General features: G+C 34.8%; 1 protein-coding gene across 3 annotated transcripts in view; it reads left to right on the forward strand.

Moving 5' to 3' along the window:
- The first annotated feature begins 2414 nt into the window (after positions 1–2414).
- The window catches only part of cd2ap (CD2-associated protein), a 53721-nt gene continuing 34725 nt past the window's right edge, over positions 2415–21410 (forward strand). For 2 of the 3 annotated variants that reach the window (XM_051874843.1, XM_051874844.1), the window contains exons 1-3: positions 2415–2680; positions 16738–16898; positions 20138–20336. In XM_051874843.1, coding sequence (XP_051730803.1) covers positions 2677–2680; positions 16738–16898; positions 20138–20336 — 364 coding nt within the window. In that variant the 5' untranslated portion in view covers positions 2415–2676. Of the gene's footprint in view, positions 2681–16737; positions 16899–17249; positions 17353–20137; positions 20337–21410 lie in introns of those variants that run through there. The other variant, XM_051874845.1, reaches the window with a different exon arrangement.

Below are 21410 nucleotides of genomic sequence, written 5' to 3' on the forward strand. Positions count from 1 at the left end.
ACAGAAATAAATTATATTTTAAAGTATATTAAAATAGAAAACCATAATTTTAAATTGTAATAATATTTCACAATATTATTGTTTTTTCTGTATTTATTATGAAATAAATGCAGCCTTAATGAGCATAAGAGACTTCATTCAAAAACATTAAAAATAGTAATGTTTCCAAACTTTTGACCGGTATTATATTATATTATATAATAAAACAAACCCCAATTTGTATTGTTTATATCAGAATACAAAAATGATTAAGTTGAATATATATTGTGGCATAAAAAGGGTCTCATGTACCTTCAGGTTTTCCACTCGTATGCAAATGTATACATTTTTTGGCATAAAAAAAAAAATCTTATGTTGTCAATCTGAGATAATCATGAAAATAACATTATAATAATTATGACCTGCCTGGTGTACAAATCATTTTTGTACTCTGATCTGCTTGTATATTCAGCAATAAATGACGATCAATAAAGAGTTTGCTTTATATTCTGACACTTACCACCATTTGATTTCATGTGGGGAAAAAAGACATTTAAAGTCATATGGAGAACAGAAAGTAAATTAAAGAAAAGTAAAATAAAATACAGTGTCTTTCCACCCTGTCTTAGTTTTGTAGATTGTTCATATTCTGCCCTCTGCTGGCAAAGAAAAAAAAAATGCAGTTTTGAGGACATAAGGGGAATTCCATGAACCTTATTTGATCTCACATAAAAAGCAATTTCTACAACTGATGATGAATTTAAGGGAGGTCTAAGACTAGGATTAGGTTTTCTCAGTTGGTACTAAGGCAGTTTAAAGTGAATGTTTACTTAGGATAGTGTTGGTATAAAAGGAGGCAACTTTTGTTTGTGCAAGTCTATGCAATTGTTTAGAGTGCCCAGCAGGGAGAGACAAAAACTACAATAATATATTCAAATAAATTCTACCTATACTTCACATGTCTATATAAATAAGGTAAAATAACAAAATAACAGAAACATAGAGCAATAGGCTATATTAAGGACCATTTGCCCTTGAACAGTCTTGGAATGCTGATAGTACTTTTGAACTGTGTTTATGAGGGGATAAAATAGACGCTTATAAATCTACAATTTTTTGCTTTGGAACAACCCATGAAGTTTCAATGATGTTTAAATCTAGGGATTAGGAAAGACATGGAAAGCATGACTTCATTCTGAAGCTCCATTTCTAGTGGAAACCATTGGACCTTATGACCCCATAGATGGATGTTTATTTTTTAGATGGATGTAAATTGTGGGTTGACGCCATCTTTTGGCCATTTCTGAACACAGATGTTTTTAAGTGCAAGATATTTTTCCATAACTCTTATATTATTCGTAGTACTTTAATTGTCTTTATAACTGTCATAACTGCTTTTCTTGTCATTAACCAAGATTTAGTGTGAAGCAATGGTAGCAGAATAATACAGTTCACAGAAATTCATAATTTTCTGAAATGTCATATAAAAGTTCTTGATGACAGATTGCAAGCCTCTAAAAGCCCAACACAAAATTGTTTTTGTTTTGTTTCTTAACTTTTTGGTTAGTTTTCTCATAAATATCCAGTCTGAACATGAAAACATAATCTGACCATTTTTCTTTATTATTGTTTTTTCTTCTTCATTATTTTCTTTTATTATTGCATATGTTTTTACTATAACAACAATAAATTTAGTGCTAACAGTGCCACAGCACAATGTGGTCCATATTACCATGAATCTTTCCCTTCAATAGAGATTTAGTCTTATTGTGAGGCAACTGATCTTTCACAGTAAATTTAATTGTTGTGGATGTTCTGTAAGTATGGACACAGGCAGAGAAGGTATCATTTCAAACCAGCCATAAAAACACAGGGAAGTACATGCTTATGGAAATTGGCTTTGATTGAGGCAATTTCAGTTTACAGTTAGCAGCTTAATAGCCAAATTTAATGCAAATAATTCAGCCACAGAGAGACATTCGGTTGAGCGAAGTCGAGATTTCACTTCACCGCCTACATACTCTGTTGACAAAAATATCATAAGAAAGTGCCTGCAAATGACCGATATTCCCCGCCCCCAATGTAAATGCAGCATATGCTTTTTGTATTAAATTATTTAAGACACAAACTAAAAATATGTTTTTTCATTACTAATATACTTCATGTGAAATTCTTTTTCATATACAATAAAATACTATTTTCCACAATGTTTGCTCTACATCATCGCGAGTAACCTATACAGGCCTATATATAATATAATAATAAAGTTATAGTGGTTAAATTATGTATAGTTAAATCACTGCAAGATTTGTGTGGATTTGAACATTTGGGCTTGAATACTCAATTTACATTAAAATGTCACACTTCAGCCTCTTGTATTCCAGCGAGGAACTCTGACTTCTCGCGGGATCCTCCCGATGAAATATCGCGCAGCAAATCTAAGAAAGGTGGAGACTTCGGGATAACTTCCTGCACAGTACTCTTAAGAATCATACCTCATAGTTTAACAACAGGCCGACATTTAAACCAAGTTGAATGGATTAATAGCGCAAATAAACTCGCTAACAAGCACTTCACCAACACGATTCCACGCACAAGTAGGATTTACTGCTAGCATTCATCCTGCTAGCTAACATCAGCTACCAGGACGGCAGATTGTACACATCAGATCAAGACGGTCTCGTATCGAAGGACAGTATGGGTGAGTTCAATTCGCTTATTATAGATCAGTTACAGTGTCACTCCACGTTTCAGCTTCCTAGGGAACAGCGCGAGCGAGTCACTTAAGCGTCATTTTAAAAGAAGAAACTGTATCCAAGTTGAATAAAGGGGAAAAAAAAACTTGTGATCAGATGAATATTTGAGGCGCCAGTGTCGCAAACTGGCTAGGCTTGTCCAAACCAGTAAATTCCATTCGTTTTGCGTCAAGATTAATGACTCCCTGCCCTTCCACTACAGTATTATTGTTTACCTTTCGGATGTAAGTGGCACTGACGTTGTTTGATTGGTTTTAAAGCAGTTTGTACCAGTTGCGGTGGCTTCGTTCCAAAGAAGCCCCCTTAAAGGTGTACTTTGTAATTTTTTTTTTTATTGGTAAAAAAATATATTTAAATAAATAAACTGCACTTTTGACAGATCCATTTCAATGACATACACTCATGTAAGATGAAAAATTAAGACCATATCTGTTTTTTGAGAAGAAGCTATTATATTTAATACAGAGCGGGTCGCCCCCTTAAGGGCGCCGTCATGTTTACATCACATGACCCCCTGTGCCATAAATCGAGGTACTAGTATTATTAATAATAACAACAATAACCAGTCATTATCAAGTCCAAAACCACTTGTGTGACTAATAAGAATCAGCTATATGCTAACAAAAACTTACTGATTCCAGTTGACTATGTTGACTGCGGCTTTAATAAGAAGCATCCCCTAGAAGTTAGGTAGGTATCAGGTAAACAAATGTTATAGTGGAAAACGTTAGGTTAGTACCTGTTCTACACAACTCTGCTGGTTTGAATAAAGTGCAAATGTTATGAGCTGTCTACAAATCCTCTTTTGAGTGAGGTTCATTTCCATATTTACTCCTCTCTATTTCAGGTTGTTGACACCAATTGAACTCACTGTATTCTCATTAGCAGTTACTTTTATTGTACTATTTAGTGAGGGAGTCCATGGTGTGTTTGTTTTATTGGCTATGTTCTCTGTCACGTGATCAAGCCTTTGGCTCATGCTTGTATTGTTAGTAGCCAGAAGTGACTTGCACATTCAAAAGTAAATTTTTATGACTGGTAAATATGGCTGCTTGTCAAAACTGTCTTAGATCTTTCTTTGTCACCCATTTTATAGTCTGAATTATGGGTTTTATGTGAAGTCAGCTCCTGGTATTACACTCCAGGACAGAGTTTTTGATCTCAAACACAACCTACTTAAGAAACACACTGCAGTGGAAGAGGTGTTTGGACATGTCCTTTTACATTTTCAGTTAGTGTTTAGTGTGTACAGAAGCGCTGACGTTTACAGGAAGAAGTTCTAAGGAAAATGTTTGGGGTTTTAGATGTTACATTGGGCATAATGGTCATTTGTTTTCCCAGCTTGTAGGTTATAGTAAATGTGTGGCTTGGGCTGCCGGGTTCATCTGGCTGGCAGGCAGGTTGCTTTCGTGGCCTTGAGTGCTCCCCCCCCACCCCCGCCAGTAATTCATCATGTTGTCACAAAGTTATGTAAGCGCAGGATTGGAAACTGAGCTCGTCAGGAAGTATGGAAGTGTGTTAGAGTAATAAGTGTACTTTACACAGGTGCAAGTGGACATCGCTTGGTCATGTCAGGTCTTGACTGCAGAGAGTGCAGGCGAAATGAAAATAGGTGGATGTTTCTTACTGATATCTGGTTTCAAATGAGTTCTTTAAAGGGTTAGTTCACCCAAAAAATGAAAATGCTGTCATTTATTACTCACCCTCATGCCGTTCCACACCCGTAAGACCTTCGTTAATCTTCGGAACACAAATTAAGGTATTTTTGTTGAAATCCGATGGCTCAGTGAGGCCTCCATAGCCAGTCATTTTTGGGTGAACTAACCCTTTAACACTGATCTGTTCTTCCTCTCATGTGGGAATATTGTTCTACAGGTCTTGTTATTTCGTTTAACAGCTAAAGGGTGGCTTTTTTTAGTTGATTAGTAGTGCATTTATAGTCTGTGTAGTTTGCATATTTCTTAATGTAATGGATTGTAATATTTAGATCAACTACATTCTTTTTGCCGTCCTCATATAGCAATGTGAATTGTATAGAATTGAGCTATTCTTGTCCAGATTCAGATTCTACTTAACAGTTCTTCTGATTACTTAACAATTCCATCAACTAATCTTTTAGTCTATGAAGAACAATTGGTCCTAATTACACTACCATTCAAAAGTTAGGGGTTGGTAAGATTTTTTTTTTTTTTTTTAATGTTTTTGAAAAAAAGTCTCTTTTGATCACCAAGATTGCATTTATTTGATCAAAAAATACAGTAAAACAGTTAAATAGCAAAATATTGTTACAGTTTTAACTAACTAACTAATAACTATCTATTTGTCTACAACTAACTTAAAATCAATTTTATGTATTTGTAAGATGTATTTTTTTCTTTCAATAAAAAGTTAAAAAGAACAGCATTTATTTGAAATTGATTTTTTTTGTAACAATGTAGAAGTGTTTACTGTCACTTTTGATGATTTTAATAGGCTTACACTTTATTTTAAGGTGACGTAGTTACATTGTACTTACTCAAATAAGTTCTGAGTAATATTAAATAACTACTTGTACTTACTACAGAGTTACGGTTAATGTTAGGGTTTGGTTTAGGGTCAGTTACTTGTAATTATGCATAATTTACTGTTATTACTGTAGAAAGTACATGTAGTAATGTGTAACTACATCACCTTAAAATAAAGTTTTACCATTTAATGCTTCCTAGCTGAATAGAAGTATTCATTTCTTAAAGTCCCCCTGTAGTCAATAATTGTATCCCTTAAAACTATTCTTTGATCACCAAAATGACATATTTAAGTGTTTTTTCCTGTGAAAAAAAAAAAAAAAAAAAACTTCATGCCTTAAAATAGCTTGAATGTAACTCTACACCCTTGCCTCATTTAATATACACGGATCAATGAATATGCAAATTACATGTTGACGTGATTGGTTACAAGGTAGTTTGTGATGTCACCCTGGGTTTGAGACTGTCTTTTTCTTTTTCTTTTTTTTTTACTGCAGTTTTAAGGAGAAATTACTCCGCAATGGTGCTGACATGAATTTGCACATGGTTTGTCTTAAAATATATTAAATACACCACATAGACATATAAACAATAAAAACCTGATTTTCACCACAGGTGGACTTTTACAAAAATTTTACTGTTGCAGTTCAGTGAAGAACCGTTATGATCAATTCAGTGAGTGAATGATTAGTTGGATTTGAACTGATGACATCACATTTAGTTCTACAAGCATTCATTTATTTTGCCGTGCCACTGTATATTCAGTAGTGGCGATGGAAACACTATCAGAGTGCTTCAAGATGATGTTTTTCCACATCAGTGGAAGAATGCAGATGGTGAAGAACTGTTAATAATAACCAATGCATTAAAATATTATTTTTAGAAAATGAAGTAGAACCAGTTTTAATTAAACTCTCTCCTGAACCACTGCTCTTGACATCATGCAAAAGCCTAAAGCTGAAAATATGTGAAGAATCTCCAGAGCCTCTCCCTACATGCTGACTACTGCACTACTAGTTATTGTGCCAAGTGATTTTATAGAAAGGACTTTGGTTGACATCTGAAGAATGTATAATAATCTTAGATATTACAGTTTGACTGACTTGCTTGAGAATCTCATATGTGGTCTCAGACTTTGATTCCCTTGTGTTTTCTTTCTGAACCAAACAAAAGTTTTTGTTTGGAGAAATCAAAAAGTTAGCAGCTTCATGTATGACTTTGAGGAGTAGCAGGCTAGCTTGCAAATGTCGAAATAATTGTCCTTTCAAAAAATAAATAAATAGATAAATAAAATAACTTGTTTAAGGTCTTGATGGTTGTTGTCATCATATTCCACACTAGTCAAAAGACCTATCAAACCTTTTCATGTTTGCGTGTTGGAAAAAAACAAAAAAAAACTCTTTCTTGAAGTGCTGCAGGAAATTCCCTTCTGGTTGGTCTAAATTCTGCTTCCCATATAAATTTTCATATCTTTAAATGAGAACTAGTTTATTCACTGTGTGTGTGTGTGTGTGTGTGTGTGTGTGTGTGTGTGTGTCAGCCAGGTTCTTGATTAGACTAGTTCAAACTGCTTAAGGGCACTATGAGGTTGAATTGAAATGAAATGTCCCATATTAGGTGCTCTATTTCTTTCAAGCTCCAGACACATATTGATTGTATGTGTGTTTTTGTTTAGTGTAGTAATTTTATTTTATTAAACCACTGACCCATTTAACGTCTGACCTCTCACTCTGGTTCATGTCACAAACAACTCTTCTGGCTTACACTTCTACAGTGAACATATGCTCTGAAAATTTTGTCTGTGGATGTTTGAGGTTGTTAGCACATTTTTTTTTTTTTTTTTTTTTAAATAACCACTTTGTACACATTTCATTTATGTTCAGTATCAAGGACGTTTTCAGTAGGAATTTACATTTAGAGCTGTGAAGTCATTGTTCTATCACTAATTAGTCTTGCATAATCAGACTTTTGACTATAGGCGGAAAATCTGGGCTAGGAGCCGCCTATTTGTACTGACATGAATGTTAAGTAACCAACCCCAGTTTTGTTTTAATTATTTATTTAATTAATTAATTATTTTACATAGGTCAGGTAAGCGGTTGTACATTGCAAGATTTTTAACAAATGTTTCAAATGTCAAACTCAAAAACAGCATTACACTCCAGCCTAAGGCAGAGACTGACTTTTAAGTGTTGTAGTCAACATTTTCCATTGTATAGATAAGTAATGAAGTTACTAGGGCGGAATGATATTGGAAAAAACTGACATTGCGATATTTGGTTTTCTGGAATATATATTGCTATGTGGAAAAAAAAAAAAATTACTGGAATAGCTCTATTTGGAAAGAATGAATGATTCTAGAATGATTGGGGTGATTTTGTAGGGAAGTGAATCTGCATAGAAAATAGGCTGATAAACAAATTATACATAGATAAATACAATAGAACAAAGATACAATTGAAATAAGCAGTGTAAGCAGGTAAGTCTAACAGTATTCAGGTACAGAAATTGAACAGTCAAATGTAAAATAACGCTGCATAGTCTTCACTGTAAAAAATTAAATATAATTAATCTTTGTTACAGCTACAAAAGTTATTTTTTCTTTGTATTTTGTTGTTTGATTAACATAAATGACAGACTGCAGCAGAAATATTAGGCTGTTGTCACTTTAAGACCGAATGCACAGATCCAATATAATGATACACATCCGTTTTCTTTCTCAATTGTTTACGTTCATGTAAGCCATAAGTGACTGTGTTTTAGGGCTGTCCCCGACTAAAGGTTTATCTAGTCTACTATTAGTCGTTCATTTAAGCCATTAGTTGACTGATTGCATGTTTATATTAATTTATTTACTTAAATATATACTGGGGGAAATACTAAACCATAATGAGCCTTTAAAAAAAAAAAAAAATATATATATATATATATATATTATGTATATATATATAATTATGTGTATATATATATATATATATATATATATATATATATATATATATATATATATATATTAGTGTTGTCACGGTACCAAAAGTCCAGTAGTCGGTACCGATACCATAACAAATTTCCGGTTCTTGGTACCAATTTCAGTACCACAGGAAAATCTGTTGGAACTATTTTACTAATTTATTTAACTACTTTAAAAACATTAAATATGATGGTAATCATGCATATAAACATTTGGAGTGTATGTTTGAGTGTAAGTATGTATAACTCAATGAAATACATTTTGAAATATAAAAGAATAAATAAACAAATGCTCAAACATCCATTTTGTAAGAGACATGCGTGTTTATTTTAGCTATTCCGTCAGTGAAACGACACACTACAGCCTGTAAAACTATGAAATAAATATCAGTAAGTAATGGTAACCTAAATAATAAGAAAGTTAGATATTATTTTAAAAAACATTAGTTTTTTATTTTCACACAAAGATGCGTCACATAGCCTACCGCTCTGCTCTTTGAGAAGGATGTGGGACACGAGCAGGAAAGAGACCATTTCTCTTTAATAATATCTTCATGTTATCTCCTGATGTTACAAGCAACTGACACTTGTTGTAAAAGGTCTGAAGAGCAAGTTTTTTCTTCAGACTGTTTTAGTTATACACTTAATTATTCAATTTCTATAGTATTTCTTACATGTTAAACCTACTGCAGCTTAAAAATGTAAAGTTTAATTTGTGTCTTTGCTCTATTGTATTTGTCCTACTGTTTGTAATTTGCTTCTTTGTTCTTATTTTTAAAAACAAAAATAAAATAAAAATAGCTATATATATAATATATAATATATATATATATATATAATATATATATATATATATATAATTGTTATCGTGAAATAAAATTTCTCATACATGAAATAAAATTTTGGTTATATTGCCTGCCCCTATGCCCCCTATATAGCCTATTCCACACTCAAGTGCACGCATAAAGCTTGCTGCAAAGCGCAGGCAAAAGTAATGATTATGAACGTGTCAAAAAATAGCAAGGAGTCATTTTAATTATTAATAATTATTATTGTTTTCTGAGTCACTGTCAGCTGCGAAGATGAAGTTGATAATGCTGCCTCGCCATCTCCGGAGTATAGTGAACATGCTTATAGAGAGAAATGCACCTTTCATATGGATTACATAAGCAGAGAGTATTTCTTTCGATTTGGATTGGTTCGTTGCTTTCTATAGACATATTTCTCATGTCTTTGAGGCAAATAGCCTATACTCTTGAGTTTCAGTTCATTTTTGTGATGCTTCTCTTCAGAGTCATATGATCCTTCAGAAATCATTCTGATATGTTGATTTGATGCTTAGGAAACATTTCTTCTTATTATCAATGTTGAAAACAGTTGTTTTGCTTAATATATTTGTGGAAACCATGATCATTTTTTTGCAATTCTTTGATGAATAGAAAGTTAAAAAGGACAGCATTTATTTGAAATGGATTTATTGTAACAAGTCTTTACTGTCACTTTGAATCAGTTTAATGCATCCTTTCTGAATAAAAATTATAATTATTTAATTACTGACCAAAAACTTTTAAACATAGTGTACCTTCAAACATGCTTTCTCCTTACCTATAGATGTTTTTTTTTAATGGCAAAGTCATCATAATTTGCTTTCTTTACACATCTGACTGTAATTTAAAGGGAAGTTCACCCAGAAATAAAACTTTTGTCATTATTTTCTGTCATTCCAAACCTCTATGCATGCAGTTGTTTTTCATGGAACTCAAATACTTGAAGATTCTTTATTACAGATGATAATAATGACATAATTTCCATTAATAGGTGAACATTTACTTTAAGATGGCAAGAAGTGTACAGTGAAAGCTTTATAGTGCTTGTGTTTTTCCGCTCTTTAACCCATCTAGTGTATGATTCTGTAACTGTTCCCAAAGTTTAGACCAAACAAGGTACCACTTACTTCAGCTCCATCTATAAAAATTAGTTTGAGAGATAATTTCAAAGATTGTATAGCTTGTTGGATAAAACTTGAGTAGTAATTATTAAAGCCTCATTTCTTGGTCCTAAGTTATTTTCTACTGTCTTTCTTTAGTCTTTTGTATAATTTCACTGACCCGGCTTATTCATGCAGTTATTCACAAACTGGCAACTGTGAATAGTGTTTTAAGTAAAGCTTTAAAACATTTTGGCAATAAGAAAGCAGAGAAGTAAATTACCTAATCTGTTTTCCTTTCTGAATGGCTGCAGAGGGAATAAGAGCGAATGAAAGCAGAGTCGTGTATTCTGGATTTGCGCCTTGCTCCTGACGCTCGTGCCAAGTCGGCCAACCTTGTCATTATGACAATTTCTGCAAAGCTCTGCTCTAGATCAGGATGCTTCGGCATGCAAAAACAGAGAGTCTTAAGTCAGCAAACTGTCCTCACAACATAGGATACATGAGCTACTACACAAAGCAACCATGCTGTTTTTCTAGACGCTTTCAGTTGACCTCAGGTAGCATCTGCAGTTCTGTTGTATTTGCACTGATCTGTGTTCTTTACGATAAAAGTGCAGCATACAAAATAAAGGATGCATTTTCTGTGTGCCTAGTGACACACTAATGAAGCCTTTAGAGTGAGTTAATTTGGAAGTTCTTCTTTTTTTTTTTTTTTTTTTTTACCTTTTTTTTGGTTTGGAAACAGGCTCAAGACTAAATTAGAAGCAGAACCACCTAACCACAATTTATGGTGGTTTGACATTATATGTAACTTTGTCGTCTTCAAAATACACCAACAAGAAGAGGAAGAGACAATGACTATGAGGCAGCTGGCCTTTACAAAGTGCTAAAAACAGATAGTGGTCGCATTTGGTTTGGCATTTGCTCAAAAAGGCTTGGGTTGTGTGCTTGGTTATCTATTGTTTAAACTTCACTTGTAAGATGCTTGACCTTGTGTGACCTGTCTCTTATGAGATGGTCTATTCAAGTGTAGCTGCATAAAATGCAGGTGAAGTTAAAGGTGGGGTATGTTTTTGTTTTTTTCAACAACACTGTTTGGAAGTTAGTCGGGCCGACACCAACAACAAACTTCTAACCAATCAGCATTAGGGGGGCGTATGACGGTTTTGGAGACAGAACAAGCAATCAGGAGATTTGAGGAAAAAAAAAAAAAAAAAACGCAGAAAGAGAGATGATGAGACACAATACAAAACAGCTCAAAAGAATATCACTGGAATGAAAGGTTATGACTGGGCAAGATCTTTAGGACCAGCGTTAATATTAGAAAAGCTTTCCAGCGCTGGAGAGAGCTAAGCGGGAAGGCCTGAAAAGAGATGCGGAGGCTGCTTTGATTCCGCTTCACATGTGAGTGAAAATGGTTTTGAGTGTCATCGATTGTTTGGAGCTGCTGTGCTGTTGGCGACTAACAACGAACACTTGTTTGTATTTACTCTTGTGTACTGTACGTTCGGTTTTTGTGCTTCCTTGTCGTTCATTCATCATCTGCGCTTTATTTTTTGTGAAGCATTTTGTGGCGTGTCAGCTGTGATAAACAGACGTCCAATCTCGCATTGCGTGTGTAACAGTGGCCAGATAGTGAGAGTTGTGCAGGCAAACCACTGCACACTGACGACTGCTAGAGAATGCGGTGTTTGGCATAATTTTCAGTGCACTCGCCTCACATGCCAGCAGTGATCGGGCTGGGGTTCGAGACCGACTCGGAGCGGGGTGGTTAGGATTGGAGGGTGAGTTTTGGAGGCGGAGCAATGAAGAGAGGGGTGGGTTTGTTTGGGTTGATTTCAAATATTTAATGCCATTTTTGAGCGTTTTTATTTTCTATATAGCTTTTTTCACAGAGATCCTGTAAAAATGTGGAAAACTGTTCAAACATATTGGGATTTTATTAATTCATACAGGACTTTCTCTATACTGGAAATGTTACTAGCATGTGTGCTGGGATTGAATTTTTTAAATGTAAAAATTAATGTTTTGAAATTAAAATGTCATCATGATAAATACATCATGATTAGTAAGGCTGTGACAATACTATCGATGCATCGCGATTCGTGGATCATTTCTGATATTTTCCAAATGCATCGCAAATCGATTCTGAGCTTAGTTTTTAACAGCAGATGGCGCTCTAGGCTATTTTTTTAACCGCATGCTCAAATGCTCACAAAGAAGAACGCTTGTGCATTCGGCTGAGTCTGACAATGTATTTGCACCTCAGAATGCTTTTATGACGCAAGATTAATGTAAACAGCCCACTGCAAACACCCCTGTAGTTTGCTTCAACCTTTTCGAACTTTGTGAATGATTATTTTAAAGAAGGTTCAAGTGGTGTGTGTAAGGAATTAGATGGAATGTGGAGTATGGCTGTTTCTAAAGCATGCAGTGCCAACTGCTGTTGAAAACTAAGCTCAGAATCGATTCGAGAGAGAATAGCAAATCATTTCTTGATTTGCGATGTATCGATGTATTGTCCCAGCACTAATGATTAGGGTTGAGAACCGAGAAAAATACTGAAATATATTTTTGAAAAATACTGGAACCATGCGAAAATGGTTCTGGTGCGAAGTGTGGGCAACACACTGGGAATGGGAGCATATCATTTAATAGAGTGGTGCAGATATGACATCAGAACCCGGTATTCTAATTCGTCACTGGTTCCTTTGAGATTTTCCTATAGGGTTTTATAATGGGGTTTTTTAATTTATGAGTAAAATAAAGCCTGTGATAAACATAACTTGACGATACTTTGACGTTTTGTTCTAACACAAAGGAATCGATAAGAGGAATTGAAATTTTAATTCGATTGCTGATCTTAATTATCTGATTCCAGAATTGAAATCGATTTTCGATTCCCAACCCTAGAGAGAATAGATGAGTTCCACAGGGCTGTTACCAGATTTATTGTGAAAGGTTTACATTGTTTTTCCACCGTTGAGTCCCCATGGCTTAGATAGGTGTTTTAGGTACATGCAGCTAAATTACTATTTTACTAGTGTTGTCAAAAGTACTGACTTCAATACCAAGTCGAAATTTGAAAAATGGAATGCTTTGAGCGCTGTTGAGCGTATTTTTTTTAAACCGCTCTGATTGGCCATTGTGTTCACACGTTTATGTCTGTGATTGGCTACAATGATCAACACACGGGAGCTTTTGAAAGCACACGGAAGTGTTTGAATTTGAAAGGACTGGTCTGCTGATAGATGTCTGCGTTCAAACGCTCTGTGTATCTGTGTAAGCGCTTGATGTCTATTTACAACATGATTTTAAAGCGTTGATCATTGTAGCCAATCACAGACATATCTGATGAGCGCGTGAACACAGTAGCCAATCAGAGGTGTTTACGAATCTGCTCAACAGCGCTTAAAGCATTACATTCTTAAAATTTCAGTAACCGACTTGGTATTAAAGTCGGTACTTTTGACAACACTAGTAAAATAGTAATTTAGCTGCATGTCCCTAAACACCTACCTAAACCATGGGGACTCAACGGTGGAAAAACTATAGAAAATTATGATATGATGTAGGAGTGTCACAGTACACAGGTATTGACAATATCATATATAATCCAGCGCCAGTAACTGGTTGGCACTTCAACAGCAGATGGCTGTATTGCTCCATAAGGCTGGTTGCCACCTAGCATAAAATGAAAAAAGAGAAAACACAAAATAAACAAATGTAAAGATTAAATTGACTAATAGCAATGTTTGTTATTATTTTTTAAATTTCTAGACATCATGATAATATCTTTATTGTGAATTCTTCTGGTCAAAGTAATGTGTAATGAAAATCTAATATTGTGACAGCCCTAATATGATACATTATTCCCTGTTGCAATCTGTATACCTGCCATGTTTTAGCAGCAAGAAAACTGCTTCCTTGTCAAAACTCAAATAAAAACAAGTCTTAATACACATCCAGCAGCTACTAGTGACCAACTTTACTCCGATAAAATCAGTATGAATGGGGCATATTTCACAGATTCTTCCTCATCATGTTGGCCTGAACCGGTTTATTTTGCCTCTCTCAACAGAATTCCTCAGAATATGTGGGCTGTACAGGGAAATTCATTTGATGATTACAACCGTAACATACCTGTTTGTAGAAATACTGTGCACAGACATAACCAGCTGAGGTAGGGGTGAGATCCTGTGCGACACGCTGACCCTTTTCCCTGTGTTTTCCATGAGAAGTCTCTGCTATCTCTGGCATCGCTGTGTAAATAACCTCTGTCAACAGAGGTACTGTGTGTGTATGCTGCTGATCACATTCTTCTTAGACTCATGCAACTCTCACAGTCAGATTTAGCAATTTTCCTAATGCATTGTCTAACTCTGTCCACTTTCCAAAGACTCTGGAAATGGCTGGGAGATGTTTGTGTCGGGTGTCCGTGGTAATGATTAGGTGGTGGAGAAAAGCGCATTGCTCTGACATTGTCATTTTGTTTGTGCTAGACTTAATGGACACCACAGCACTTTGCTTGGATACAGTCATTCCAAAGATCTTGAAAAAGAGTTGAAACTGCTCTCCTTGCTGTTAAATTGTTGTTTCATTGTCCTCATGAACATACCTAGTATATTTGAGCAAAACATTGTTTATATGCTGTGCTCTGCTGGCCCTTGGCCTAGTCGTTTTGAAGTTTTTGTTCAAAAGAGAGGTCAAACAATGGTGGCTGTAAACGGCAAGGTCTAGATTTCCACACGGTTCTTTGCTGGTCTTGGTGCGGAATGTTTATTCACTCTTTAAAGGTCAGAACCAGCTATATTAGGAAACTCTTTGAATATTGGGCTAGTCAAGTTCATATTGAACTTTAGATAGCGCTTTAACCCCTGTGTTATGTTAAAAAATCTTTTTTTAACGATTTTTATGGTGGGGCAGAAAAGTTGGATTCAATTGGATTCAATACAATTAATCAGAAATCACACTACAAAAAACAAACAATACAATCTTTAACATTAATATTTTACACACATTACAAAAAATAACTTGAGAACATAATTTTTATAAACTGAATATTTATGCTGAATATCTAAAATCTGCAGTCCGTAACTTTTGGCACTCTATAGCGGTTAATAAACAGAACTGCATGCGTCTTGCTGAAGAACATTATAGGCGGAGCTACTTCTCTCTGTTTATTATGTCTATGACGAGTTACGCAGGTACTGTGCTACTCCGCAGTGGTTCCACCAGACCGGTCAGAATATAAACACTTATTATAAGTGTACCATAATGATTCAGGATAAGACAAAAACACGGTTAGGAAAATGGATTTATGTTGCACATTCTCATTATATCATTTTTGTAAATTTTGAACACAAAAACATTACAGACAGCAGCTTTAACCAGCAAACATTATAGTCGTAATAGAAATGTTGTACACACATTTCGCAGTGTCGACACTTTGCAGGCATATTCTTGACCCTAAATGCAAAAAAAAAAATTAATTAAAAAAAAAAAATCACAAAATATCAAGAAAAACATCATATGTTAACTTAGTGGTTCCCAAACCTTTTCTGCCAGGCCCCCCTTTTGTAGAGAAAAATATTTTCAAGCCCACCCCCACCAACCCCCCACCGTTTTTGAAAGTCTCTTATGCTGTTGTGTATTTTAATGCTGCATTTATTTATTAAAAATTATAGTAAAGGCATTAATATTGTTAAATATTTCAATTTAATTTAACTTTTTTCTATTTGAATGTTTTAACATCATTTATTCCATAATTATAACATAATTAATGGCAAAGTTAAATTTTCAGCATCATTACTTGAGTCTTCAGTGTCACATGATCCTTCAGAAATCATTCTAATATGCTGATTTGCTGCTCAAGAAACATTTATGATTATTATCAATGTTGAAAACAGTTGTTCTGCTTCATATTTTTGAGAATTTTTTTTTTTTTTTTTTTTCAGGATTCTTTGATGAATATACATGCACCCAAAAAGGCACTCTCAGACATGGCCTTTATTGGAAAAATAGATGAAATATATTTGAAATATTGTGATTGGTACTAGCTACTTAATTAGCCTATTTGGCGTCTTAACTTGTATGGCTTCGTTACCCACCTTTCATCGTTTACTCCCTGTCATAGTAGTTCAGATAACTTTTAGACTTCTTGTATGATACCTTTATGGTGCTTTTTTTGGTCTGTTTTATAGTGGCCTCTGGCCATGATACTCTTGATAAATTCAACTTATGTGTTTGACAGAAGCTGCCAAGTCACATGGGGGTAAATTTATGACAGAATTTTCATTTTTGGGTGAACTTTTCCTTTAAGGACAATCAATACATTTGAAATTGTAAATGTACAATATCAGTTTCAGTAGATGTGTCATAAAATGCAAGTAAATCATTTGTTGGTCAGATAAACCATGATCATCTTCATTTGTTTTGCTTCATCAGTTTGTGTTTGGTGTGAAAAGGCCTTTGTTGTTGTGGTCTGTACATGCTTGTTAAGTACATTTATGTATCTGTGCTTCTCCGCCAGCATGTCACAGATGCTTGATCACAGCATTAGTTTCACTCTGACTGAAGTGTGTTCCTTTCTTTGCAGTTGAGGTGGTGGTGGAGTATGAGTATGAAGCCCTCCACGAAGATGAGTTGACCCTCAGGCTTGGAGACGTGATCAGAAATGTACGACGAATCGATGAGGATGGATGGATGGAAGGAGACCTCAATGGGAAACGAGGCCTTTTCCCAGATAACTTTGTAAAGGTAATTTTAAAATGATTTTTTAATGTAATGTATAGTATATTGGTTTTAAGTGAGGTGATGTGAGGAAATAATGGGGGTTTTTTGTGGTTAGCACAAGGCCAAAAATAAAAGTTAATAGGAAGGAAATATTTATTTTCAGGTATGACATTACAAGTTTTGAAATCCATTTGAAATCTAACCATGTGTCATTGCATTTACAATCTCAACTTCAATTTGTGTACCTCTTAATTAGTGTTTTGAGTTGTTGCTGAGGCAGCTTGAGGAAACCCACATTAAAGTCGGATGTAATGGCAAATCTTGTCAAAGGCAGGAAATTATTGCTTTTGTTTCCTTGAGGAGATCCTTTAGGAGGGTGTGAGGTAATCTTTCACTCCCTTAACTGAACTTTGATCCCGGAAAGATTTGATAGTCGGCACTCAGGTGGTTTTAGGAGAGGACCATGGAAAGTGAGCAGGTAGGAGCTTATTTTAGTTTCTGTCAGATCGTATCTACATAAGATCTTGTTGTGTCTGGAAGACGTGTTACTGGTAATGTTTTGTCTTAAGTTGGTTTTCAGTTTACTCGGTTTCTCATAACATGGCACTTGATTTGATTGCTCGTTTTGCTGAATCACCAGACAGATCACAGATAGCACAGGATTTAAAGGGCACTTACAGGAAAAACAACCTGAAGAGAATTAGTTTTTTACACAAACAGCACTATTTCATTGTGTCATCAAATTTATTTTGCTGGTATTTTGCTTTTAAAACATTTGTATTTTGAGTAAAGATTTTATTTTTTTTATTATTTTTTTATTCAGCTGGAATTTTATGTACTGATCCAGACATGGTTGATATAGTTTTTAACAATCTAAGATAGGAGTGTCTTGTCTGCATGTGGGTGTTACAGTAGAATATGTGCTCTTATGTGCATGCATCATAAATTCCATTGAAATAAACCTAGACATCAGTAAAATAATCTCTGTAGTAGTACTTTATTATTTTATTTATTTATTAAAATGTATTTAGTTTTTTTTTTATTATAAGAAAATCAAGATCTTTAAAAAGGTTGGGAAAGCAGACCTCAAATTAGTTATTGAGGAGAGGGAGTGAGAAAAAGGAATTTCTTTGTCAGCATCTCAGACAGGAAGTTTGGAGCGGATGCAGCCTGTGGCATTCTCCATTCTGCACCGGAGCCTCCAGGAAACAAAGAGTGCTGCTCCACATGTCTGTCTCTCAAACCCAAACGGTGTCCATCTGAACCCAGCTAAAAAGGCCGCTGGAGAGTTTCAGTGATACTACTGTGACTGTACTATGATAATGCTATGGTACTTTGAGATATTACGTAGTACTGAATGATTACCGTAGTATTAAATAGTACTCCAGGGTACTTCAAAGAATGTCATGTCAATCAAACTTAATTCTCTCCATTTCATCAACTTATTTCAGAGTAACTGGTATCAGTTATAAACAAACACATTACTCAAATTAATATTAACACACATTAACTAAATTCTGAAGATTAAATTATTAATTCTTAACTTTCTGTATGTTATTATTTAATATAATTACTATTAATATTGAATATCATCTGGTTTCTTGGCATTTTCTTTACACAAAGCCCAAATGCAGTGCATTTTCCTGCCCTCTTTTTATTGACAGGATATATCGGCCCTGACTATCATGTTTTTAAACTATCGGCCGATAGTGTGAAAATTGTTTTTTATCAGCCGATACCGATTATTGGTCGATATATCGTTGCATTTCTAAATGAGAGAGAGAATCTTTGCCCATTTTTTACATTTGAGCTCCTTTCCCTGAGAAACTCTCTGCATATCCCTAATTGATTTTACTTAATGTGTGCACAAACTACTAGGAAATACAAGTATCGGATCGGGACTTGGTATTGGTAGATACTCAATATTCAATGACTCTGATAAGATTGGGGGCACAAAAACTATTACATTTTAATTACTACCTTAATTAAAATTCAAGAATTTAATTTAAAAGGCATTCTCAATTCAATTCAAATTGTTGAATTGAATCTTATATAGGCATAATACACTGGCTCTACCAGGTGTTTTGGTACTGAAGTAACACAGGCCAGGCATTTTTGTTGTTGTTCATAGTATTAAGTATTTTTAGTATTATAGTATTAAGTTTTTAGAACAATCTTGCAGAAATAACATTCTTTGAGAAAACACAGAGCAAGTTTCAACTAGATGAGTTGAAAACTTAGTCTGTAGTCATTGGAGATCTTATCACTCCTTTGTTTCTCTTTTGTCTCTCTCCCCACCTTTTTCTGAATGTGTGAGGCAGGCTTTGCTGTTGGTGAATTTACATGTGTTTGAAAAAATTTATGTGTAGGTGCTAGTTGGTGGTTTCTGTTATACATGACTTAGGTGTGACTTGTGTTAAAGTAGCGAATTTTAACCTAACAGAATTTAGGCATTCATGGTAAAATTAACAGAAATTAGATGTGCTGCTTTTCTTGTTGTATAGATTAATTCTTTCTTTCATTCATTCAAATGGATTTTGCTAAACCATTTATACCATGGTAGATATATTTGCACTGCTATGACTGGCAAATATGTGTAAAATACAGAGACAAATCAATGGGCCTGTTTAGACCTGGTCTCTTCATGCATTTTCTCTGATCGGATGGATGGCTATCTGTTTGTGAAAAGACCAGGTGTAAATGCCCTTTGTGTGATTAAATCCAATCCAGTCTGAGACTCATTCCAAGCGAAACTGGACAAGTGTAAATGCATCTGGTTGTTGGAATCACTTATGTAAATATTACGAAATGTGTGAGAGAGCGTTATAGGCTGTATAAGATGTTATAGCCAGATATATGATGGTGCTACTGAAACACTCATTGCCGCAGGTGATAAAGTATCTCTTTCAGCAAGCCCAACTGCCGCAAATGAAACTGAAAGTAAGTCGCAGATGCTGAACTAACATTCATCTTCATTAAAAGTAGTGATACTAAATGATTTTACCAGTGCTGATTCCGCTCTCTCTTTATTAGCTGATGATAAATAAAATATAGTGCATATCTGTTGCTTTCAGTGACTTGTCCTGAACTCTGTTAAATTTGCATATAGCGTGGGAATTGAAGATTGGATTTATATTCGCTTTGCGGAGACATATTTATGTGGCCAAGTGTAACTAGGACTGTTGTAACAGATGAAATCAAATGAAAGATATTATATGTAATTCTTTTTTTTATTTTTTATTTTTTTATATATATATATCAAGGAGGTGAAAAAAGATGAGCCAAAGTCCAAAGAGGAGCCAAGGGAGGCTAAAGAAGTGAAGGAGGTAAAGGATGAGACTCCATTACAGCGGCGAGCATCAAAGAATGTAGCAAGCCTGGCGCAGAGGATCAGTACCTACGGCATCCCGACTGGAGGACTCGGATTACAACCCCATTCTCAACCCCGTGCCTCAAAAAAGAGTGTGTTTCTGTTTTTATTTCAAATTTCACTTGAAGGTGCTGTAAACTATTTTGTTTAGGAATACCACACATAAAATATTCATACTACCTGTCTCTGTGACCGCTCTAGACTATGTAAACAGAAAAAAGAGGCCCACGCTTTTTAGCCATTCATAAAATGTAGCCTAACAGAAACGCGCTCTACCTGTAAATCATTTTGCACGTATTTGAGTTTGCTGACATCGAGTTGACTGACATGTCTATGGAGGAAGGCCACACTTACAGCATTTTTAATGTTAATTAGTTATTGGTGTGTCATTGTTTAGCTTTTTTATCATTAAATTGTCACAGTGAGCTGATAGATTTTTATATAGTTTATCGCAGTATAGCATATGGTAAATTCTGTCATTACTATATGTTTAGCTGGAATCAGAGTTTAGCACAAAAAGAGTTTAGCAGATGACAGCTTTGGCCAGTAGTGGGCAGCAGTAGCTTTCCTGTTGGCTCATGTAGCCTGTTTTCATTTCCTCTGTCTGAGACTTGAGTGTATGACTGTCTCAGATTTTAGAGGAAGTCCACTTGATCCTCTCCAGCTGCATAGGAACATTATCACAGAACACAGCAATTGTGATGCCATCCTACATTCAAGGTCTCTGCTGAACAAATCATCTAAAACAGTTATAACAGAGGAATGTAGTTGCATTTACTCTCTTCCTCTGTGCAGGTTGTGCCCTTATTGGATATTTTGTTTAGTTTCTGCCCAATGCAGCTTTCATTTCAAGCTAACCATAGAGATAGTGTTCACATGGGCCCTCTTCTAAAGGGTACTGTCGTGTAAGTGTGGTACATTAATAGAATTAGATGGTAATACCATGGTATTTTGATATACCATGATACTGAATGATGACTATATTCACATACTATGGTATTTATATAATAATCCAAAGTACACTATTGTTCAAAAGTTTGGGGTCAGTAAGAAATTAATACTTTCATTCAGCATTTTCATTTCAGCATCATTACTCCAGTCTTCAGTGTCACATGATCCTTCAGAAATCATTCTAATATGCTGATTTGCTGCTTAAGAAAAATTTC

The sequence above is a fragment of the Ctenopharyngodon idella genome, chromosome 20 (assembly GCF_019924925.1).
Source record: "Ctenopharyngodon idella isolate HZGC_01 chromosome 20, HZGC01, whole genome shotgun sequence".
In the NCBI taxonomy this organism is placed as follows: Eukaryota; Metazoa; Chordata; class Actinopteri; order Cypriniformes; family Xenocyprididae; genus Ctenopharyngodon; species Ctenopharyngodon idella.